Genomic DNA, 25,713 nt, shown 5'->3' with positions numbered 1-25,713 from the left:
GGACAGACAACACAATATCGTGTATGAACCGCCAAGGGAGGTTGCGTTGTCTCTAGTCACACACACTGGCACACAAACTGATCCCTTGGAGCGGCAGACGTCTCCTCTCTCTGAGAACGACACAGGTACCGGGAGTTATGCACCTCGGGACAGAACTACTGTCCAGAGGTGCACCACTCTATGCAGACTGGACTCCACATCTAAGGATCGTGAGTCCGCTGTGGGTGCGTTACGGCAGAGCCGCGTTAAATATGTCCGCATAAAGACAAAATGCTCAATGACAGCTGTTCTCTTTAATGCACGATTTAAACGCACTGTTAGGCGGGGACACACGCGTACACGATTGACCTCCGGGTCCTCTGTACGCGTTCCCACCCCTGACTCTGTTACCCCCAACTCTGGCCAGAGTGAAGGAGCAACGCCACACACTTATCCTGATGGTTCCGCCCTAGCCCGCAACGTACGGGCTGGCGGAGATATATCAGCTGTTGTGCGGGCAGCCATGGCAGCCCCCACCACGCAGGGACAGATTGTCTCAGGCGGGGGGGGGCGATCCTTCACCCACGCCCAGAGCGCGGGGCACTATGGGCCTGACCCGTGAGTGGTACAATATGAATACAGTGGGACTCCCTCAGAAGGTGATAAACACTATTCAGAGTGCGAGAGCTTCCTCCACCAGGTCTCTTTACGACTGTAAGTGGAGGGTGTTTGAGGAGTGGTGACTTCAAGAAGGACACATCTCTTTTCAATGTCCTGTCGGGGTGATTTGATCATTTCTACAGGACTTGATCGATAAACACAGAGCTTTTTCCACGATCAAGGTGTACCTGGCTGCTATTGCTGCATGCCATGTGGGCTTTGAGGGACAGGCGGCTAGCCAACATCCTTTGGTTTGCCGTTTTATGAAGGGAGCTCGCAGGCCAGGTCACTGGTGCCCTTACAGGACTTGGCAGTGGTTTTAAATGGGCTCAGAATGACCCCATTTGAACCCCTGGAAGGAGCTGACATGAAACATCTGTCACTCAAGACAGTGCTGTTACTGGCCCTGGCATCCGCCAAGCGGGTCAGTGATATTCATGCACTGTCTGTACATCCTTCATGCACTCAGTTCGCCCCAGGGCAAACGAGAGTGTTGTTGAAGCCCAACCCTGCCTTTACACCAAAGGTGGTTGGTTCGTGTACCCCAATTAACATTGAGGCCTTTCCTCCGCCGCTGGTTTCCTCCGGGGAGCAGCAGCAGGATCTGTTGTGTCCAGTCTGGGCTTTACACACATATATGGACAGATCAAAGGAGCTTCGTCTTAATGACCAACTCTTCGTGTCCTGGGCTAACCCTCACAAGGGCAAGCCTGTTACTAAGCAACGGCTCTCCCACTGGATTGTGGAGGCAATTGCTTTGGGGCCCGTACAAGTCAGAGCTCGCAGGCACCCTCGGGTTCGCGAGTTCTCTGGACTCAGGGTCTGGCTGCATCCTGGGCTCTGTCCAGGATATCTCCCATCCAAGACATTGGTGCAAGCGGCGAGCTGGTCCTCGCCGCTCACTTTTGTCCGCCTTTTAACAGTCTGGACATTCTACTCCCAGTTTTGACTCAAGCAGTGCTGGGCACCTGGTTGAGTCGGAGTCCTACCTGTTAAAGTTCTGGTCGGTTTGGTGATTTTCGAGATAAGCTCGTCTGGCAATACGGGAGCTACAATATCCCATAGTGAGACATCGAACGGAGTGTTATGAATGAGAACTATAGGTTACTTACGTAACCCCAGTCATCAGAGTAACATGAAGTGAGATGTCTCACCAGACGGCCCTCCTTGCTATGGTGAAGCGAGAAGAGGTGCTTATTTTGAATGACGCATGCGTTGTGGCGCAAGCTACTTATAGGGGGTGATTTCCCTTGACACTGACGTCAAGATCACCAGCCAATCAGGATTGGCGTAATGAGATTGATGCTTCTGTTTGCTCCGCGATGAGGCGCATCCCATAGTGAGAAATCTCACTTCATGTTACTCTGAGGCTTGGGGTTACGTAAGTAACCTATAGTCTTTGGCCAGGAACGTGTTCCTTCTGTTTGTTTTTGGACCTTTCTGCTACCAGCCAGCTCCCTGTCAACAGTACCTGCCTTGGCCTAGTATTATTAATCAAACACCTTGAACGTTACTTGTGTATGTCTCTGCTTTGGGGTCCAAGAATCCAAACGCCACAAATGTTTTTATTACAGCTCAGAATAATTTCAGATTAAGACATTATAACTGTTTTTAAAGAATGTCTGTACCGGAGTCACGAAACAGGCCCGGATAACCCATGAATTTATAACCTAAGAACATATTTTATTAGAAAATGTGAGTTCCAGAAATTCTCTTTAATAACTTTGTTTCTAAGAGAGGGACTTGCAAACATTGTATTATGATTTGAAAGAATCCAATAATGCTCTGCATGGAATAGAGATGTGGGAGTTAATCATAAAACACACACTTAACAATAGAACTCTGGAAATAAATCCACACTACTAAACGTTAAGACTTTTTCAGCATATTGGCACGTATTATATTTATAGCTGCTAATTATACATGTTATAAAAAGGACTGCGGAAGTTGAAGTTGTGTGTACTGTTGTGCTTTTCTTGTGTGTGTGTCATACAAATTGCTGGTGTGTGGGCGGACTAAAAATGAGGCCCTGGCGGCAAGAGCACCTAATCGACTGATACGTGAATGCTCTCAGAGATATGGCACTCATTAGTCAAATTGCCTCAGCTCCTCACCCCCTCTTACTTCACTTAACTCCTCGCAGGTTTTCCATATTGGCTTCTCTTACCTCCCAGCAAGGTTTATACTGTGGTATCTTGCCAATACACGGAACCAATTTACAATCATCCCAAGGCCAAAGAAGAATGTCAAACACTCAGTAAGACACACTCTAGGCAGTTGCCTGGACACCTATATAATTGATTATCCTGAATTTATATGCATTTGACAAATCATCTCCTGTCTCCATCCAATGTATGTGGTCACATGTTTTTTTAAATCTCTTCACTGAACGCTCTCTGTGCAAAAACAAAGAAAAAGGCAATCATGTGTTGCACGCACTGCTCTTCATCAGTCTGATAGCTCAAAAAGTCATCTAGTTGTTTGTGGTAACAATAAATCATTGTTTTTCCATTGGGTGCTTTCAGTGTGTGGGCGTCATTGTCCTGATTGTTGATCATTCTTTTGGTTCCAGCACATGATTAACTTTTTGTTGGATGGATGTCTTTTGTAGTTTATCAGTCGTGCAGAAGGGGCAGTGACATTGAAAAGAATCGAGATTGAAAACCACAAATCATGGCTGAGAGGGTGGAGATTTTACGGCAAGCCATTTGTAACTAGAAACAGGGGAAGCATGCAAAGCTTTCCCTGGTGCATTACATGTTACTTCTAACAACAAAACAACACAACATATCAGTCACCACTCAATAACAGTGTGCAATAGACAACTGATTGTTGCAGTATGCAGAGGTGGGAAGTAACTAAGTAGATTTAGATAGATTTACTTGAGTTACTTATTTTAATTGAATGTTTCTATTTTATGCTACTTTGTATTTCTACCCCACTATAATGCAGAGGTAAATGGTGTACTTTTACATTTATTTTGTAGCTTTTGTGACTTTGCAGATCTGGATTATAATGTAAAAAATATAATCAACACTTAAATCAGACTTTAGTCACAATTCACAATCTACCCTGCAGTATACACAGTAACTAAAACTAGATGCAGCTTTACCAGATTTGATAACACTTTAATGCATTAGCAATTATAATACAAACATACAATATTGTATATTATTCTGAAATGTTTGGTACTGTAAGTATATTTTGATGAAAATACTTTTGTACTTTTACTTGAGTCACATTTTGAATGCAGGATTTGTACTTGTAAGAGAGTATTCCTACAGTCCGGTACTTATAATTATATTCAAGGACAAGATGAAAGTACTTCTTCCACCTCTGCTATGCTGCTTGAAGGAAGACTGTATCTGATTATGGTTCAATGAAAATGGCAAACAAATACAAAAATAGTTGTTGACGGATCATGACATTACGATAACATGCCATACACATAGTGCTGCGTACCGGTACGCCGAACCGGTACTGGACTTGTAAAAAGTTTTGGTTCAAGTCCGGTTAAAACCGGAACGTCGGGAACCGGTACTTGGACTCGCAAAAAAACTAGCACTTACGTCTATTCTGGTTTCTGTGGTTATTTAAACATTCCCTGATAAACGTTATTCAGTGTCAATAAATGAGTGCTAATCCCAGTGTGCTCAGTGTACAACATCACATGTCATTTCATCTTCGATTCACGGTTTGAAAACGTAGCATTTCGCCACATGCTAATGCTAACCGGAAGTGAATAATTTTCAGAATAAAAGTATTAAGTTAATAGTGTGAACTTCCGGTATTTTCAGAATAAAACTGATTTAAATTAAATAGTGTATTTAATTCAAAATTACGCCATACCAACATTGATTTTAATTTCTAACAGTATGTATGTATATCACTATGTATGTAGTATGTACTGTATAATGTACACATGTAGAGTTGTAGAAAATACATGGTGTATAGACAGTACAGTACACTCTGACTGTACAGTCACTACAGTGTAGCCTATACTGTATAGTAGGTGTGTAACAGTGTAATGCGTATAGTCTACTCTACACTCTACCTTTCAGCAATGTTTTAGGCTCAGTCAGCTCAGGGACTGTTTGGTTACTTTAGTTTGGTAAATGAAATAAATGTTTGAACTTTGTAGTAGTTCACTGTAGTTGCTGTCATAAGTCATTTGTAGACTAAGTGGCAAAACGTTTTTTTTTTACATTTGTACTTTGTAGAGAAATGTAGACACGAGTTGGAAGGGAGCACAATAAACCTGATGAGTTTGAATTTGAATTGATTATGAGTTAATTTTCAATTGATAATTAGCTCACAATAAGTTCACTTTAGTTACTCACACAACTTGACACAAGCCATGGGTTCAGGTCCGGACTTATAAGTCCGGACCTGAACCTGAACCTCTGGACTTGAGTCCGGACCTGAACCTGAATGTGAGTCCAGGTACGCAGCACTACATACACATATGTATCCTTTTCTAGCATTTAACACACAATTCAACATTGCCTTAGGCTCAAAAAGTACAAAAGTAATTCCACAGTCTTCCTCACCAAGTTTCATTCTGATTCATGTTTGTAGATTCCACGATTTGTTCCCTTCCTTTCTTTTTCTGTAGTTTATTATTATTAATGTTTTTAAAATAAGTGTGCCCCAAAAAAGCATAGCAATAATAGTGCAGTAGAAAAACAAGTAGGCTAATGGACTTCAACTTCAGTTTCTATTAGTTGAATATTCCGCCACGGTTTAACGTTTTGAACTTACCATCTGCAACAAAATGCTCAGGCACATGGAGGGTAACCTTGACAGTCAGGGGGCAGGGCTCCTGCGTGGCGTAGACAATGGCAATGACACATGTGCTGATGGTTATCAACGTCAGGGTGACCTTATTTAGAGGACTGTGTGGGAGGCCTGGAGGCAGAAAAAGAGAAAAAAGGTAAACAGTTTTTACAGAAGCCCTTTTGTTTTCAAACAGATTACTGTGTCTGAACATCCTACATTGGAAATACTTGTGCATACAGCAGATAAAACAAACTAAAGATAAACCCCCTACTAAAGCACTGCTCTTTGTTGAAAACAGCCACTGAATCACCCTCAATCATTGTAAATGCAGTTAATTGTACACATGATACATTAATCTAATGCTGGTTCAGGTTTGCCCTGAGTAAATAAAGGATAACTTTACCCGAGCTTCTGCATAACAGCCCAGAATCATTTGCAGGCGTGATATATGATCTTATTGCCACTGACAGAGTTATAGATTGGTTGTTGTGGTTGCCCTTTGGCTCTGTCACGACTCCCATTTCCAAGCTAGATACAGGGAATTAAATTAGCCGTTTAACCTCTGTCTATGGATATTTATCATGGGAGGACTCAACATGTTGAAAGGAGGCTGTGGATGTGATAGCGCCGGTTTGGAACACTGTTCTTACTAGATATAAACTGGGTACAAATATCACACAAAGCTGCCGCCTTCAGAAAATGTGTGAACAGCTTCGGCCTGGTGTTTATCTTGCACTACGCAGGTTTGGTTTACAAGTCAGTAGCATTATAGGCCTAGACTTGTTTCTCTTTACTAAGCCAAAAACTCAGCTATTTGAAAATTATTAGTGTAAGTGTAATTCAAAATATTGCTTATTTGCAGATTAGAGTTTTGATCAGTGGAGGAACACACACATCCAGATGTTTAACGTTTTCCAACCACATATATTTTACCAAAATATACAAATTATCAAACTGATTGAATTGCAAACATTTAATTATTTTCTTTTTGTTTATGACTTGCAAAAGAAGAGTTTTGCAAGTTAAATTCAAAGTTTGGAAGAAACAAAATGCAGCTCAAGGTCAAAATCAGGAAGAGAATGCTAGGATAATGTATCCTCCCGATCTGAATCACGTCTTGTACAATCACGATGTTTTGAAAGGACAGGAACAACAGCTGTCCCCAACAAAAGTGGCAGCGCTGCTAATCCCTTTGGGGTGTGGGGGTGTTACTGGGCTTATGAAGGGATCCCTCAATTACTATAAAAGCCTACTGAGTAGACAAAAGGATGTACGCTCACGATGGCAAACACTTACTTTATAGCAATTCACTCATTACACTCACAGAAACACACATACAACAATACACTAGTGAATGTAAGTAAAATGCATATACAACACAGGGCCACTCTGAAGATAAATGCTTATGTTTAACGTACACTTTATTCCTTCCATTTATTTCCCCCTTCCCATCTTCCAGAGAAAGCACAGCCTTTTTACACAGGCGATAACTTTAACACAGTTCACGGTCATAGGTTTAATCTCTTTCCCATTCATGAGCTTTTTTATAATACAAATAAATATAGAGTCTATTTAGAAAGTGCTAGTTCTTTGGACAAAGACCTTTTATTTATTTTTCTGAGAACAATTAAGCTTTATCTGTGATTAATTGCATTTCCAAAACTCCACAGCCGATACATAATTCATTGGTGCTCTGTTTGCAAGTCATTCTGAACTTAATTAATTGAAATTAGGAACATTTCAACCTTGGAAATCTAGTTATAATTGTGGTTACTGGATGCCCTGAAGCATGTTCTTCCAGGAGAGAACTACGAATGTAGATTTCAGTGATGAATGTTAATCCTTGGCAAAACATAACCAGCCTTTTAAAGAACAGCAGCAACATGTGTGTGTTGTTGAGGCTTTATAATTAAGCAAACACGATTACACAGAAAAACCCTTTATTGTATTTATTTATTTCTTCTACCTCGGCATATCCTATACAAGACAAATTAATTTCACTTTGCCAAGAAGTTATCACTTGTTTTATCTTTGGGGTTGCCACAACACACATTGAAAATAATGTGACTAATAACTAATGACTAATTTTGACATCAAACTGTAATTTAAAAACACGGGAATCGAGAATATTATCTTGCTTTCACATTCCTCCTCTGCAGTTGCATTTAACAAATAGAAGTCAAGTGCTAACAAAGACGCACAAATAATACAGGGCGACAAACTGTCTCTCTCCTTTACAACAGTAACAAAAAGGAACAGACAGATGCAATCCTTATTAATAACAATCAGATAAATATATGAGGCATGACTTGTCCTCCTCCTCTGATACAGTGATTTAATGAACTGCAGGCAGAGGATTAACATAAACACTATTTTGAAACCCAAGTTGGAGACTAATTGTTTGTAGCGAAGAAAAAAAATCATGCATCTCATCAAAGTAATGTGACTCAGCTTTAATAATTACTGAGCCTTCATTAACATCAGCTCATATGCAGTATCTGCTTTGAGTGCCATTGAGCTGTGCCATGAAACCGCACTTCAAACCCCACAGGGGACGTGCATGACTCCTTCCTACTTCCAGCTACGCTGACGATACCAGAAGTGTCTGGCCTCATTTCACTCAACTATAGCCTCATATTTAACCAGATTATGGGTGGAATATATTTGTTTTCAAAATGTTTTATCATATTGTATTACTTCTTGGCTTTGTTGCCTTCTCAGCAGTATGCTGTGGGTAAGATGGTTCCCCAACGTGGAAGATAATGTGTTCAAAACAGATGTATTACAATACAGAAAGAGGTACATCTGTACTCCGGCTCACCTTTGCTGCGCCTTCGTCCTCTGTGCTGTTCTGTGTAAAACTTCATCTGGCTGTCGTCTTCGGGCTCAGAGCCTGATTCCCCTTGAGGACCAAACACACCTCCAGGGGCTGGCAGTGAGATATGAGGAGGAGAATGGGAGAAATGGAGAAAGAGTCAATCAATACAATATGTTTTACAGGTGTGAATGGTACATTGTTAACTAGTATGGAAAACAATATAACACATACAAGCAGCATAAGAAAGAAACACAAGTTAGTTAGTATGTGAGAACAAGACTGTATACAAGTAACAACACAGGTTAGTCATGAGAGTGATGGACTTCAGATTACATTAAAAGTCAATGTATTTAAAATGCTAACCATTCAGAGCACCTAATCCAGTTAATAGTGCAACATGTTGTCATTAGTTCATTTTTGCATTTTCAAATGAACATGCATTAGTTAAACAGCAGTATACATTCCAGATGGCAATAACAGTGACACATTGGTCTAATTCAGTATGGGCAAGTATAGTTTTCCAGAACTCAAAATATTTCTCCTGTGTGAGTTATTATCCTTTTTAAAAATGTTCTCCTTTCAAATAGCTTTGCCCTTTTTCCTTGACTGACAGATGACTGACAATAAATAAGGATTAGGAACCAGAGTTGGGGCTATTGTAATGCGGTAGTTGGAGGATGGGAAAGGAGTAATTGTCGTTATTATATGGGACTCATTTGTAAGGTCCACATGTGGTTCTGAAACAGAACCACAACAACAACACAATGTATGTGTCCTCCGTAATGTGGCAGCCATTTACCTCCTCCTGTGCTTTTCAACATCTAGACGTGTTGAGAAAACCACTGCTCTCCACACTATGCTGTTCCCTCATGGCTGATCTGTTGGCCAGTGTGGGTAATGTGTCCATTGTTACCAAGTCTTTGGAGCTCAATGTGTTGCGTCACATCCCCAGAGTGTGTGCGTGTCTGTCTTTTAAGTCAGAGAGTAAGAGTGAGGCTATGAGAGTTAAGAGGCTTTGTTTGTACGGCGCTGCCACTTCCACATCAAAACACACATCCATGCTAAATGCAAAGGGTCTGCCTCAAAATGACAATTGCTTGGAATTTGCAAGGTGTAAAGCCACTGATGGATAAATAGGTAATCTAAAATAACCTGTAAATGTGTGTGGATGGCTTTGAACGGCGTTCTAAGCCTGATATTAGGGGTGCACCAGAGAGTTTCTGTTAAATATGTTTGTTATTGTATTTGTTTTATTTAGCCAAAGGTCACACCCTAAATGACTATGCTAATAACATCCATTCATTTCCTCATGGTTGTACATATGTTTTGGTGTATAATCCCCAGGATCACAGTGATTACACTTCCTAATCTCGCAGAGTGGAAAGGAGATAATGGGCAGAGAGAAAATCAATCTTTTTTTCTCTTGACTATAAAGGAGCCTCGGAGGAGAAATGCTTCTTCTGTTGACAGCAAATTAAAAGCAAGCATGGAAACATAGAATGGGTGTGGTGTCAAACCCTTATCCAAATCATGTTAAGTTAGTTGATAATGGCTAATAAATATGTACTCTTTACTACTGTAAGAGGAAGAGAATCTATCCCCACAGGGATTAGTATAGGTCATACTCAGACCTCTAAGTGCTGTCAGTTGGTAATGGTGGCTTTCGTGGTACGTGATCTTAAAAATGTAGTCAGTATAGAGGTTGGATATTACATAGAGTTGCATATTAATTTATTTTAATAAGACGGACCATTGCCTGTTCTTATCAATCATCTGCTAAAGGTTTAAATGTGTAACAAGTAAAATATATTAGTACAAATGCTATACCTATACTCCTACTTACATATTCCAGGTGTCTGAAGAAAAAAAGACAAGAAACGTATTTTGTGGAGCTATATCTAAGCCTATAGCTTAAAAATGGCAAGGCTTACATAAGGGACATTCAGCTTTCTCTTATTTAAGTTTTTAAAAAGTCAAACCTCCCAAATTAAATGCACTTTATTGCCAACAAAAGAGCAACATATTCTCTCTTCATTGTTCACTGAGCAATTTGCATGGTCATAATTCCTGTGCAACTGCAGCGCAATGCTTCTCTCCTCACTTTATAAACATTAAGTCTTAGCTCGTGAAAATGTGCCTGCACCATAAAGATTTGAGACATGATTAAAAGTTCTATTAACCCGGTGTAAAATGTGGGTATGGAAATCTGTAGTCATTCTTTTGGTCTGGTGCACTTAAGCAGGTCGAGAGGCGAGTTGGAGTTTGAGTGCAAGAGACTGGCCGTGTTTGGAAAGCGGAGCCAAGGCAATGTGGTGTAAAATTGGTTCTGAATTTATGCATCGTGATAAAACATGCACAGAGAGGTGTAAAATGAGACTGAGAGAGAAACAGACAAGACAAACTAATATGTTTTTCAAAAGGAGCACAGTTGTGGACTCAAGCATCAGCATCAAACATAATCAAAAACATTTATTTGTTTTAATCTCATGGACAAATGGTTTAATTTATTCAAACAAAGCAACACTTTATTTTGTCCATGATATATTCTAACTCTGTCATTTAATTGGTTTTATTGCAACTTTGCTGACCTTTGTTCGCAATGAAGGTATTTTCAGCAGATCATCTCCTATCTCACCAATAAAGGCATCATTCAAAAAAGTTTTTTTCTGGAAAATGTAAGGTGTTTTCTCCTCACAGGCTCACACATCAGAACGTGATGTTTGTGTTTGCAGTCCTTGAGATAGGAATTGCAGAGGTGCTTCTTGCCTGAACTTTAAATCCCATGTTGCTTGCCTTTGAAATAATCACTCGCACGAACCATCAATGTGATTCATGCCGTCTTCACTTCTGACTTGAACCTTTGAGAGGTAGAATAATTGCTTTTTGATTTGAGAAAAAAAAAGGAAATGCCTCACAGTGAAAAGGTAATAATATTGCCAATCAAGACCTGGCTGATCATGCAGAAGACCAATCAAATAAATAGCATCAAATGTTGACGTATGCTTAAAGTCTTGGTCATAATATATGCTGAGGTGATGTGAGTAATTGTGATAAATGTAATCTGAGAACAGAGGTGGGGAATACAGAACGTGTGGCATCATATTATTAAAAGCTTAAACAATTGTGCACCAGAGTGCTTTCAAATCAAAAATAAAAACAGCAGGGCTATAAAAAATAAAATGGTCCATATTATAAATACTGGATAGAGAAGAGAGCGAGAGCTGTTTTTTTGCAATTTTGAGAGTTACCATGTTTACAGTCTTTTTAGTAAAGTCTTGGTCACCCTCAGTAGAAAATAATAACCCAGAGTTGAAAATGGGCCGCACCTAATCATCCATGGCTGAACTTAAGTGTGACTGACATATCAGCGACATAACCAGGAGCATTTAGGGCCGTGGGAGTTATCAATGCAAAATATCCTTAATCTGTAGCCAAGGAATAAAGGAAAGGATATATTGAAGTAGGATCACTTTTTGTGGCGTTGATTAAGTGAATGTGGGGAGGACATTTTCTGTGTGGCAAAAAAACACAAAACAACTTAACTTTGGATATTTATTTTTAAACTAATAACCCTAAAGAGCCCCTATATGAAAAGAGAAATGGAAAATATGCCCTCACTTTGCAATAAAACTCTGTAAATATTAAGCACAAAAAGGTTGCCACCATGCAGGTCAAGGACCAATTCATTGCTCGCCCATATTGGCACACAGACAATCAGAGCACAAATTAGCCTTCCATTATGTTTGCACTTTTTAACATGTAACATATTGGAATCTTTTTTGGCTAAAGGATGACATACAATTACATATTGTTGCAAGTAAGATATACTGTATATAATATACTATTTAGTAAGGCTGCAATTTCAAACCATAAAAAATAATCCCAATCCAAAAAAGGTATGGGCAGTATAAATAAATACATTAATTTCTGAGGTAAATACAAAACTGATTAAATGATGGAAAGGATTGAGCAACACAATGTCAAATATGTATCAGAGAGAGCTATTGCCACAGTGTATTAGCAGCCCAGTGAACATCCAAATCAATTTGAGGTTTAATACCTAGAGTACAGTCGCAACTGTGTACCCGCTTTGTTATAAAATGATCACATATTGCTGCCTGTCTATGTCTGTGAAGCTTTTGTTCTTTTGTGTTTGAACACATTTGGTGCTGCTGCCTTGAACATATTCTGTGATGTGTTCACCTTTTCTCTGCTGTCATGTAGATTTGAACAAAAGGCGGGCCAGTTAGAGAATCAAAACCTTCTTTAAATAGCAACATTTCAGAGACACTAAGAATGAAAGCTGAATAATACAAATATGTATTATACGCATGACTATGCAAGTACAAAATGGATAAAGTAGAATGTATCGTGACACAAAAGGGGCCTGTGTGTGTGTGTGTGTGTGTGTGTGTGTGTGTGTGTGTGTGTGTGTGTGTGTGTGTGTGTGTGTGTGTGTGTGTGTGTGTGTGTGTGTGTGTGTGTGTGTGTGTGTGTGTGTGTGTGTGTGTGTGTGTGTGTGTGTGTGCGTGCACTGCATGCGTGTGATCCATATGACAGGTGAATTGTTCTTCCAGACACACAGGTTTGAAAAATAACACATACAAGAATACATCTGAAACAAGGTGCAAGAGTTTTTCAGAAATATTGCCCTGGGTATTTTCTATTTCACTGCTTCTCTTCCCTTTGCAATCAATTTTCCTTTGTCTTGATGTTACTTTTCTCCAAACTGAGTGCCATGAAAAAACATCCACTACAAAACGTAATTACTGGGCCGTACAAATTTCACTTTCACAGTCCCTCGAACAGTTCCGATGTCAATAGATCATTTCACAGTCTTTTCCATATTCACATCTGTCTATCTGCTTTGAAACCATCTGTTTTGTTACAACACTGAATACAAACAGAACACTCATTTCCATGCCAAAAAGCTATCTTCTTTACACGCGGTTATTTCCAAAGTGTTATAAGTACCATGGTTACCTCCAATCAACACTTTGAAAAGGTGCAATACATTGTGGGAAATATGCTTTATTCATTACATTCTCCTTACACTCACCTTTATTGTCTACTCTCTTTTGATAAGGCAAATGCGCCTGCTGTCATCAATAACATTATCCATCATGAAGAAAATCATGTTTTCCTGTGTTTAAACGCATACACTCTTTGATTATAAAATCCCCCCCCCCCCCCCCCCGCCCCCCTAATCTCGCCACACGATCCACGAACCCCCATCCAACCAGAGGTGGGAAGTAGTGGAGTACAAATACTGGGTTACTGTAATTAATACATTTACATCAAAGCGCTTTGCATTACATATTACACATACCAGACATGTACTGTAAAAGTGAATACATCAAATTGGGGTGAAGTGTCTTGCCCAAGGACACAAAGTTATGGGTACTTTTTACTTAAGTACATTTCGGAGCCCACACTTCTTTACTTTTACTTGAGTAAAGAAGTTTAGTCATTACTTTTACCAGAGTATTTTTAAACACAAGTATCTGTACTTCTACTTGAGTAAAAGATGCGTTTACTTTTGCCATCTCTTCTCCCAACCCCCATCATTTCAGAAAATGCAGGCCAATGTTGACTCTGATCTTCTCTTTCTCTTTTTGTGAAGCCCTTTAGTCAAAGAACATAATTATTCGGTGGAGACACATCTGGAAGATATCCTTCAGCCGAACACTCCGTCATGTATCTTCTTTATATCTGGGAAGTCACTCTTATAAATGTAGGGATGGCCAACCTTCATATATAAGGAGAAGGACTCACATGCACTAATATGCACGCACGGCACCAAAATAGAGAATCAAGAGATTACAACACACACAGAGGGAGTGTTATTCTCTGATCAGGACCCATCCATGTTCATAGCAAATAGTTGTTGGCTCATTTAGCATCGGGGACATTATTAATTGTGATATACTAATAATAATAATACATTTTATTTCTATAGCGCTTTTCTTGAACCCAAAGACGCTTTAAAATGGACGTTTAATCATTGATTAATTATGTAATAGTTTCAAAATGTGTATTTTCCTGTATTCCAACTCAATGATTATGAATGTGTTATTGTACTAGTACAGCTGTGCAGAAATGGGCCCACGAGAACTAATGAGACAAAACAGAGAAAGGGAAAAATAAAGGGCTCAAAAAAGTGTTGGAGGAAGCGAGAATGAGATGTCACATTTATAAACCGAAGCAAGAGTGATTTGGTGTTAAAAGGGTTTTAGGGGAAAGGTAAGAAAAACAGCGTGACAAGTGACTGTTATACGAGGAGTAAAACACTCATACATAAGTTAGAGATGTCAGAAAGTACACAGGAGAGAGACAAAAGTAGAAGAAATGGTTATACAATCATTCCTCTAATGACATGGATTAGTTGAGGTATAGAAGGGAGGTGAGGTGATGAGTTCTTTCTGAATAGCAAAAGCTTATCATCTTCTAATAGGTTAGGTTATATTCGGAGGGCGCATGACATTTATCATAGTACTTTGACATACTGTATTTTACACCAGCACGAGCAGGTAATGATTCACCATATCTACTGAAATGATAGAATAAGATTCAAAGACTGCAAGAAACTCTACCATGGAATTCTTACCAATTTGTGAGTATACATAATTGTTTCTGAATAAATGAATCATTTGAAGACATTAAACTGATTTCTAATGTATTTTTCAGATGGAGCCATGTGCTTTAACAGTATTAAAGGAATTGCACTCCTGCATGTGAAATGATGTCACAACAACCAATAATAATGGTTAGGAATGATACATTTGCCTTTTTATGGCGGGTACAACTATTTTCTGGTTTTTCATAGTCATCTATTATAGTAAGAATTATTTATTTATTTTTCTCTCTTTTTAATCTTTTGCTCAGGGTACTCAGCTATCGTTTTTTGTTTTCCCCATTTACCATGGCTTAAAAATGAAAATAAATCTGAGTTTCAAATTGAGCATCATACAAATATATTTATTAAAATGAAAGACTGAAGGTGCACTGCCAATTATTATTCGCAAAACATTTGAGTAATATGGGCATATATATTTGCTAGATAAGTGGTTCCAAAACACCTGTGTATTTTCTTTTGGATTGGCTAAATTAGATGTTTTTAGTCGAACGAGAGCTGTTGCCTTCAAGTTCTAGGCTGGCTGAGCACAACTTATAATTAGCTGTGGTAAAGAACAACAAGATTAATAACAAGCAGGCCTAGGAACCATTTGAATAAAACCAAACAAAAAATATACCAGTCAAGATTGATTCTCGCAGAAATGAGAAATGTGGCTTCAGCTGCCAGGGCGTTAACACTGCCAATAACTGTACATAGAAAAAGCAAACAGTTATCTTATTCAGGTTAAATGTATATACAGACAAACAAGAAGCCAAACAAACAAACAAACAAACAGTAAGTACATACACAGTGGGTGAATGATGTACTGGATGCCTGTCTCGGTACCTCTACAGGAGTGCCAGAATGTATGGCAGTGCCAAGACGGCTGAAATGAATAGTGTATGGATTGTGCAATAAATTGTATATAGAGGTTAGCTACCGTACATCATGTCAGCATCCATTGAGTTGAACTGCCTAGTCCTCCTCACAAACACTTCAGCTGGGCAGATCTTGCCAGTTGCTTGAATCTGCATGGGCAGCCTTATTACTCATTATGTATAAAGGATATACATCACGTTGCTTGGTATAGTGCCCTCATGAATTTGGCCCATTGGACATACTACCTGTCCGCTGTGGCAACCCTAATGTATCTGCCTAAGAAAATGTTCAAACCTTTAGAAATGAAAAGGTTAAGTGTAGCTTCTCCTAGAATAACACACATATAAGAATACATGCGTGGGGATCAATACAAGTGTGTAAGGGTAAGTCAGTTGTGAGAGGAACCATGTATCGCAGGTCAGCTTGTGTGTATAAAAAGACAGCTTCAGAGTCCTTATGAGAGAGAACCGTGACTTATTAAGAATCTGATGGTGTGCGTTGACAGCTGTGCACATGCTCGAATGTTCTTGTGTTCAGAAATACTATATGTGCATGAGGCTGTAGGTTACTCTCATTTGCTGCTTGCATTTGTGTGCATAGATGACTACCAGAACTTGAAATGGCCTCAGTGGATTTTGTAACTCTAAGCTAGGCACACTATCTCGACTTATGGGCACTAAACTTACAGCTAAATGTCAGCTTATGGGTGCATACTATAGAATGTATGCATACTCATGCTGTATGTATGTGACAATGTGTTTGTGAGTAATTTAAGCTGACAGCAAGTCTCCACATAGGTCAGGAACTGTAATCACATTAAGGCACAGCTGCATCCATTTATGACGCCAGCAAGCAAGACAGCTCCAACTCAGATACAATAAAAACTGGCATTTGCATTCATACAAAAGTGAGAGTATGTAAATGTATGTAAATGTTCCATTTGTAATGCACGGGACAGCATCTGAGAGGCTCCAAGAGCATTTTAGAAGTCCTTTTATTTGGGTTGTATTTGCAGGAATATGTATTGAAATTGTATGCGAGTTAACATGAAACAGTTAGCAACATAACTGCATCCATTGAAACACTGACTAAGATTGAGATAAAGATATTTAAGAACAAGTGTTATGTGTGTAAATTATAAATTTGCAAGTCTGATTTATGTTATAATGACTTGAGTATTGGGCTATATTCTGCTAACACTCAGGAATTGCACCATGTATCTTAATTTATACTGTCCATATATCCACAAGTATCACATGTTGGCACAGGATGACCACAGGCATGTCACAGTGGTCTAGCTAGCCTCATCTCTCACCCATTACCCCCTCATGTTTCAGTCTCCTGCCACTGCTCTGTTTGCCCATCCAAAGTAATGCCAATCAATACTGTTTTAGTCTTCTGTTGCATTGTGTATATTTAAAAGCCCCATACACGCACGCACACACAATCATATTATACATAAACAACATGGGCATGTTGAAAAGTTATTATGGAGGGCACCACAATAATAAGCCCTGCAGACACAGTTTACAACCTAAATGTATGAGTTGCAACCTGTTATGCTGAAGAGAAAGGACTTGAGAAGGTGGGAGACTTAACAAGGCACCACTTGGCTCTTGTACTCAAGTGGAGTCAGTGTTTACACACTCACCTCTATATTATTGTATTGGTACTCTCCTAGCATTGAGTGTAAGCCTGCCAATTTGGAGCCAATAAGAAAATGGTACATCTCAGGAATTTTAGATGTGCCTTTTCTGAAAAGTTGTGTATGTAAGTATGCTTTTAACGGTAATTTCAGAAGCAGTGGCCAATGGACCCCCACTGTATGTGGTTTCCTCACCTGTTATCTAACAGATTGTGCCGTGGTAACACCACATAGGGATGGCAGCTGTCACCCACAAAGGTGTTGCCAAAATAGAGTATGAAAAACAATGGCCTCCCTTCTTTTTGTCTTTTTACTTATTTGTGACATTTGCATGTTTTTCTTTTACAAGTTGACATTGATCAGATAAACTGTCTCTTCATTTATTTTGTTGTTAAACAGTTTGTCAGTCAGTGTGGAGGCATAAGCAGTGATGAAAACTCATGCTCAATGTGTGTCGCTCTCAGCAGGTAAGCTGACTGCAGCACAACAATGTTGAAGCAGAGGAAACAGGAAGGTCATACTTATAACTCTTTGAGGTGAGGCTTGATGTTTCAGTTTGTCAGTATATGCATCACAGTTCCACAGTTACTTTGCGCCTTATTTTCGATCGGGGAAAGGATAGTGGATCTCGCTTTAAGACAGTCTGTTACTGTCTGTCTCACAGGGACTTAAAAGGTTAGGGTCTCTCCAGAAACGGATGACTCATGCTGTGTCCTGATCAAATAAAATCTTAAAAGCAATCCTAAAATGAAAAGGCAAACACAGCAGGAAGACTGAAATAAGGGTTTGTATTGTCAATATATCTGGAAGAAGAAATAACCCCTTTGATAAATGATGAATGCATTGAGTGATTCACAGATGAAGGTAGTTTTGAACACAATGCTGAATCCTAAAATCCCAAAAAGAAGAAAAAGTGTGTTATTGTTTGCGAGTCTAATATGCAAAACACATCAAACAATGATTTTAGCGTGATCAAGTTAAAAAAAAGGTACATATTATTTTTCTCTATTGTGTCCACATTTAAAACACTTATTGTGTTGCAGCACGTCCCATCCCAATTAAAAAGGAGCTTGTCTAAAAGCCTGAGCCACAAGTAAATAAACACTCAATTTAAATTGTGTGTCTCAAATAAAAGCAGCATTATCAAGCCGCTCACAACATTTGGAAATTGAAACAAACAACTTGCACACCTTAGACATAGCTATCAGTCAACATAGCATTATTGTGATAGAAGGTAGGGTTATGTGTGTTCCTCCTTCTTACGTGTTTGAAGTGTCATTTATTTTCTGGTTGAGCCCCTAAATTATACAGAAACTTTATTTTACTATATCACTTATAACAATGGGTGTCACTTCCCTTTATGGGTCTCAACAATACAATTCCAAAACATATAATAAAGAAGACGCTCACACACGCAAATAACCAACCTCCTTAATATGTATGCTTCTGCTGCAGGAAACATGAAAACATGTCCCCAGACTCTTTGAATCAAAGCTTTAAAGAGTGTGGTTAAGACTAATAGTATCAACAGATTATACTCGAAGGAAGGCTGCAGAGAACCATTCAGAATTTACTACCGGCAAATGTAACTGCTAGAACCTAATCTGTTTTTGCTTGGTTTTAAGAAAGGAATTGAACGTGACCTGAATCTGAAATAATGAATTATATTAAAAAAAGGTTGGGATCACTGTGGGTGTGTTGCCAATAATGAAATGATGTATGTTTGTGCAGAAAGCAACACTGTTACCCAATTATGTTGTGCCGGCAGATGTAATAGCTGTATAATTTATGTTCAAAGGAAACACTTTTTTGAATGCAAACAGCAATTTCAATACCACACCCCAAAGCCACATTATGTTTGTCAATGAGGATGGTGGGCATAGAGTCTAGGCTGGCATTCACATGTATCTGTGGTTAACTTTAAGCAACCAAAGCTTTAGGGAAATAACGTGTGTTTAACCAAGACCATGATCTCTAGTTGCTTTAATGGTCTGTGAAGTGAGCGACCAAGCAAGGAGGCAGAGGTAGAACGTCCAAAATACAACCCGGTGTGGGCATTTAATACTCACGGGCACATGACACAGCCTCAATCTTGCTGTTCACGTGAGCACAGTCACCAGCCACAAGGATCTCACACACACTACCAGCCAACACAGACAGGGAGGGGGGGGGGAGGAGACAACACAGGGCACCAGGTGAACATAATCAGAAGTAACAGACATGGGGAAAGGGAAACACTTTTCAAAATAAAACCACATGTGCAATAGTACAAGGCCCGAAGCCGTCAGTCCACAGTGACAAAGTAATCTTCGTCACAAGGTCTCCTATTATGATATTTGTAGGCATATGTTATGGGTCTCAGATATATAAGTATATATAAAAAAACATGTCTATAATGTGTTTTGCTCAAAATACCAAACAGATCATGCATTTTAGACATCCCTCATATCCCTCTATGTAAGCCCTATTAGAAAATTGCTGATCTGGGTCTAAATGCTGCGGTGATGAAACTCCATCATGTTCCAAACCACATCAAGGATTATTTATGAAACAGTATGGAGCTCAAACGCTTTTTCTCTTGTGGGTTTACCACAAGGTGAGTTATCTTTTTTTCACATGCTCTCTCCAGTACAGGTTAGCTCTGAGTGTTAGCAATGCTTGCTATTGTAAACAAAGACCATATTATGTCAGAAACAGTCGTGCATTGTTTCTGATAGCAAAGTTTCTGATAGTGCCGTGGGTACACATGTCCGATATGACGTCATATCGTACGCAAATCTGGATCAGCTCCGTTGTTCCCCCGTTGTTAGACATTTGGGTTTGAGGAAAAGGGGTTTTGTTTTCTGACACATGTTTTGAGTTTCCTGACACACCGGGGACACATATTTATGTATAAAAGACATCTAAAAGTGTGTGCAGTGACAAACAGTTGTATAAACAAAAAATATTTCTAGGATTGAGGGTGGGTAGAAAGTTACATCACAACCAAAATAGAGTAGATTGTGTGTAGAGGGGAACATAAATTAATATAACCTGCTTCAGCTCCGGCAGGCCCACACATGGCCTTTGAGCAATGAGAAGCAGAGCACCAGCTGCTGCTGGAGCTCTCAGTCAGACAGGAGAGGCATGGCTGGATGTGGCTGGATGTGGCTGGGATAACCCCCCCCCATCGCATTGATGTTTGCTCGGCTTTGCCTCAATGTGTCAACACTGGCAGCATTCTCAACCTCTGCCATACTTCTCTGAATAAACTAATAAATATTGTTCCTCATCATAAACTGAGGAGAATGAATGCACTCTCCACTGAACTTTGACCATGTTCACTAAGAATACTGCTTGAGTAAAAAAAAACAGCCTCTTCAAGCAGGCATCAAGCCCCTCTTCTTTTGAAACGGGGGCATGCTCACATACAAGTGCTTGGCTTAGTCCAAATTGAGTGTGTACACCCCACTAAGCAGCTACTCATCTTCCTCAGTGCCCATGGTTAAACAAATCTTGTGAACAATTCATGGCAAAGTTTTGTACCAAGGATTCACTGTCTTCTATGAGAAAACTCAGGCAAGCATCATACATTTGTTTAAGAGGAGAGACGGTTTACAGAGCAGGGACTATGTGTGGGATTAGAAATCAAATTATAACCCGGGGATATTGATTTGTAATGAACGAAATACAGCTTGTGACACATTATTGCTAGCCTCAGAGCTAATGTATGACTAGGTCAATACTGTAACTTTATTTTGTTTAAACTGTTTTGTGGTTTAAAGTAGCCCTTCACCTATTTGGTTTAAAAAAAAAAAACAGGTGAGGATCAGTTGTTTTTAAATTAAAGTTATGGAAGCACGGGAGGTCAAAATGATGTTAGGATAAATGTAATTATGGTTTTGCGTAATGCAATATTTTTTTATTAAATGTTTCGCAATTGATAATAATGAACAATTATTATTATTGACAAAGATGATTAATTAGATAACATATGTTTAGTCTGATGGATCAATAGACATATGTGTGACATTGTTGTATTTCGTCTCTGTAAATCTTTCACCCATCATTCAAAAATATTGTCACACACTGTTTTCTGACTTGGCAGTAGATCAGCTATGGCCTGTTGTAGAGAAGCTTCGGGGCTGCAGACCCACAGCTGTAATCACTGTGTTTTGTCTGCAGGGAAGATTGAGGAATTCTGAAAGTGGAGCTGAGCAGAGAAAAAATGCAGGCACTATGGAACACACAGGCAATATTTTGCTTGCGCGCACACACACACACACACACACACACACACACACACACACACACACACACACACACACACACACACACACACACACACACACACACACACACACACACACACACACACACACACACACACACACACACACACACACACACACACACACACACACACACAACGACTTTCATGTGCTACTTCAAAGCATCAATTAAAGGAGAAAGGCTAGATAATAACCATAAGGTTATCCTCACTGTAATTAACCACAGTATTAGTTGTGACACATCAAAACACTTCCACAGCTTCCAGCCAGCACATTAAAATACAGCAACACTCTAGCAGGGGACAGCATGCACAGAGGCGCATGGAAATAATGTGGAAGGTTGTTTAAGTTTATCATTTTGACAAAACCAGGAAGTGTTACATTTTCTTTTTTTTAAGAGTTGGATACACTTGAACATTGACATGTACATTATGCAAACATAGCTTTTCAAACACAATCATATTATAAAATGCATCTATGTTTAAGGGCACTACATGCCAACAATGGTTTCTGAGTGTACATAATTCAACATACAAAACAAATACTTAAGTGTCTTTATATGAAGCACATCATGGCATATTAAGGTTCATTAATGGTCTTTCCAGAACACAGGTTTGCACAACAAGTGGTAATCCCTTTATGTGTCTTCTCGCAATTATCACTGGCCCCGTGTATCTCCTAATCCAGGGGTTTTCAATGTGTGGGAAGGTGAGCCTCCCCTCAGAGGACATACTGTAAGAACAGCCGTGCCCCGCCTCCCAATTATTATTGCTATTATTATTATTATTATTAATATTATTATTATTGTTGTTGTAGCTATAATGCAGGGGTATTCAATTGCATTTCAAAGAGGTCCAGTAAAAGAACATGCCATTAAATGCTCTGTTTTCGCTGTCTCCCTTTCTCTTTTTTGAGCACGCCATTTGAAATGACTCAGACTGTTTCTCTCTTCTTGTCTCGTGTCCGTGTGTGTTTGAATCCATCGTGCTGACTCACTGACTGCACCAATTTGATTGGCTGAGTAGGGTCACCTCCTTAAAACATTAAATAATAACTTTTTTAAACCTTTTTATCTTTATGGGGCGGACTGGGACTAAAAATCAGCCCTGGAGTCTCACCCAGCCCAGCCCACACACATTGGTAGAGCACGCTAGTGAACTGTCAATGGGTGGGGGGGGGGGTGCTCGTGAACTGTCAACGGGGGGGGCCTTGCTGCGTAGAAACGGACCTCAGGGCAGACGACAGCAAAAAATAAACATAACAAATCAAAGGCCGGTGCCGGCCGTCCGCTGACGACTAGCCGTTCTGTGATTCTCCAGAACACACAGATGGCCAGTCTGCCCCTGGGTGGAGGTGAAGGGAATGAGCACTTTTACAGCCTTTTTGGCGAGGTGGGGGAACTCAGTCTCCACAGACAGCCAAAAGTGTGCAAGTGACACTTTACTTGTCTTTTTCTCGTTTTCTCACGCTGCGTCTCCCCTGAAGCTCTCTGGCGCCCCCCCAGGGCCTCACACTTTGAAAACCGCTGTCCTAATCGATATAACCGGCCTGCTCTCGTCTATCACACATGCTCCACTGTGATCCAACATCTAGTTACAGGTGGCCTGTGGAACTGCCAGTCAGCTGTTCCTAAGGCTGACTTCATCTTGGGCTACGCATTCCTGCAGTCTCTGGATTGCCTTGCTCTCACTGAGACCTGGATTACTCCATCCAACACATCCACCCCAGCAGCTCTCTCCACAGCATATTCCTTCACCCATACACCCAGACCCACTGGCAGAGGAGGTGGCACTGGTCTCCTGCTCTCTCCCAAATGGAGCTTTTCCCTCTTCAAGCTACCTAACTTCACTCCTTCCACCTTTGAATTCCATGCCGTCACAGTAACCCATCCTATACAATTAACCATTGTTGTTCTCTACCGTCCACCAGGCGCCTTGGGAGACTTCTTGGAGGAATTAGATAATCTCCTCTCACAGATCCCTGAAACTGGCTCTCCCGCTGTACTTCTCTGAGACGTCAACCTCCAGACAGGGAAGATATCTGAACTAACATGTCTTTTAACCGCCTTTGCTTTCTCACTGTCTCCATCCCCACTAACTCATACAACTGGCAATGTCCTTGATTTCATATTCTCAAGGAACTGCTCTACTTCTAACCTCTCTGTAAACCCACTTCACACATCCGATCACTTTTTCATTTCATTTGATCTACCCCTTTCCAAACATAACAAACTAATCTCTTATAATTCTGCACCTGTCCGCCGTAACCGTGCTCTCAGCCCTCCCTTCATCTGACTCGTTCCAACTCCTGCCTCCAAACTCTGCTGCAGAAATTCTCCTCTCTACTCTTTCATCCTCTCTGGACTCTCTCTGTCCTCTCACATCTCGGCAGGCTCGTCTGTCCCCTCCTGCTCCCTGGCTAAATGATGCACTGCGTGCTAATAGAACCATCCTTCGGGCAGCTGAGCGGAAATGGTGGAAATACCAAACACCATGACGACCTCCTAACCTACCAGGCTCTCCTCTTTCTCTGCTTCGATCTCTCAGACAAAAAGCACTTTCTTTCAAGATAAGATCCAATCTTCCTATGCCAATCCCAAAAAACTATTTTCCATATTTTCCACCCTCTTGGACCACCCCAAAGCCCCTTCCCCCTCCTACCTTCTGTCAAGCGACTTTGTTAACTACCCTCATTACCTCTGCCCGTCCTACCACCTGTCCTCTGGAGCCTATCCCCTCAAACCTCCTTCAGACTATCGCTCCTGATATTCTACTGTTTCTCACCCATTTCATCAACACTTCTGGTCACTTTCCAAACAGTCTCAAGGAGGCAAGAGTAAACCCTCTCCTAAAGAAACTCACTCTCAACCCGTCTGATGTTATCCACTGCAGGCCTGTGTCTCTCCTCCCGTTCCTGTCTAAAACACTTGAACATGCTGTCTTTAAACAACTCTCCTGTTATCTCCATCAAAACAACCTTCTGGATCCGCACCAGTCTTATTTCAAGGCAGGTCACTCAACAGAAACTGCCCTCCACGCTGTCTCTGAGGAACTGCACACAGCTAAAGCAGCCTCCCTCTCCTCTGTCATCATCCTTTTCGACCTGTCTGCTTCATTCGACACGGTGAACCATCAGATCCTCCTTCACACTCTCCAAGAACTTGGAGTTTCAGGCTCTGCACTTTCCCTCCTCACCTCATACCTCAAAGACCGCACCTACAGGGTAACTTGGAGCGGGTCCGAGTCCGACCCTTGTCAATTAATTACAGGGGTCCCTCTGGGCTCTGTTCTTGGTCCCCTCCTCTTCTCTTTGTACACAAACTCGCTCGGATCAGTCATTAGCCTGCATGGTTTTTCATACCACTGCTACGCTGACGACACCCAATTAATTCTGTCCTTTCCCCGCTCAGAGACCCAGGTCGTCGCACGCATCTCTGCTTGTCTAGCTGACATCTCTCAGTGGATGTCTGATCACCACCTCAAGCTCAACCTTGACAAGACTGAACTCTTGACCTAACAATCAACATCGGCACCTATGTTGTTTTCCCGACTCAGACTGCAAGGAATCTGGGTGTGACCCTAGATAACAACCTGTCCTTCACTGCAAACATCGCTGCTACAACCCGCTGCTACAGATACGTGTTTTACAACATCAGGAGGATACGTCCCGTCCTGACCCAGAAAGCGACGCAGGTTCTGGTCCAGGCTCTCGTCACCTCACGCCTAGACTACTGCAACTCCCTCCTGGCTGGTCTACCTGCATGTGCCATCCGATCTCTGTAACCCATCCAGAATGCGGCGGCTCGTCTGGTCTTGAACCTTCCAAAATGTTCCCACACCACACCGCTCCTCCGCTCACTAAAACTGGCTTCCAGTAACTGCTAGAATCCACTTCAAGACAATGGTACTTGCGTACCATGCTGCAAATGGATATGGCCCTTCCTACATCCAGGACATGGTTAAACTGTACCCCCCAGCACGTGCACTCCGCTCTGCATCAGCCAAACAGCTCGCTGCACCCGCATTGCGAGGGGGACCCAAGTTCCCATCAGCTAAAAGACATTGGT

The 25,713-nt window shown here is 40.7% G+C and overlaps 1 protein-coding gene across 1 annotated transcript in view; it reads right to left on the bottom strand.

Moving 5' to 3' along the window:
• The window catches only part of LOC117455880 (astrotactin-2-like), a 337,211-nt gene that overhangs the window by 195,419 nt on the left and 116,079 nt on the right, over window positions 1-25,713 (bottom strand). The window contains exons 5-6 of the mRNA XM_034095512.1: window positions 8,240-8,347; window positions 5,401-5,547 (exon numbers count right to left, since the gene is read on the bottom strand). Of these exons, the coding sequence (XP_033951403.1) occupies window positions 5,401-5,547; window positions 8,240-8,347 (255 nt within the window). The remainder of the gene's footprint in view (window positions 1-5,400; window positions 5,548-8,239; window positions 8,348-25,713) is intronic.

The sequence above is a fragment of the Pseudochaenichthys georgianus genome, chromosome 12 (assembly GCF_902827115.2).
Source record: "Pseudochaenichthys georgianus chromosome 12, fPseGeo1.2, whole genome shotgun sequence".
In the NCBI taxonomy this organism is placed as follows: Eukaryota; Metazoa; Chordata; class Actinopteri; order Perciformes; family Channichthyidae; genus Pseudochaenichthys; species Pseudochaenichthys georgianus.
Note: the sequence above shows the minus strand (reverse complement) of the source record. Positions and strands in the feature narration are given on the sequence as shown.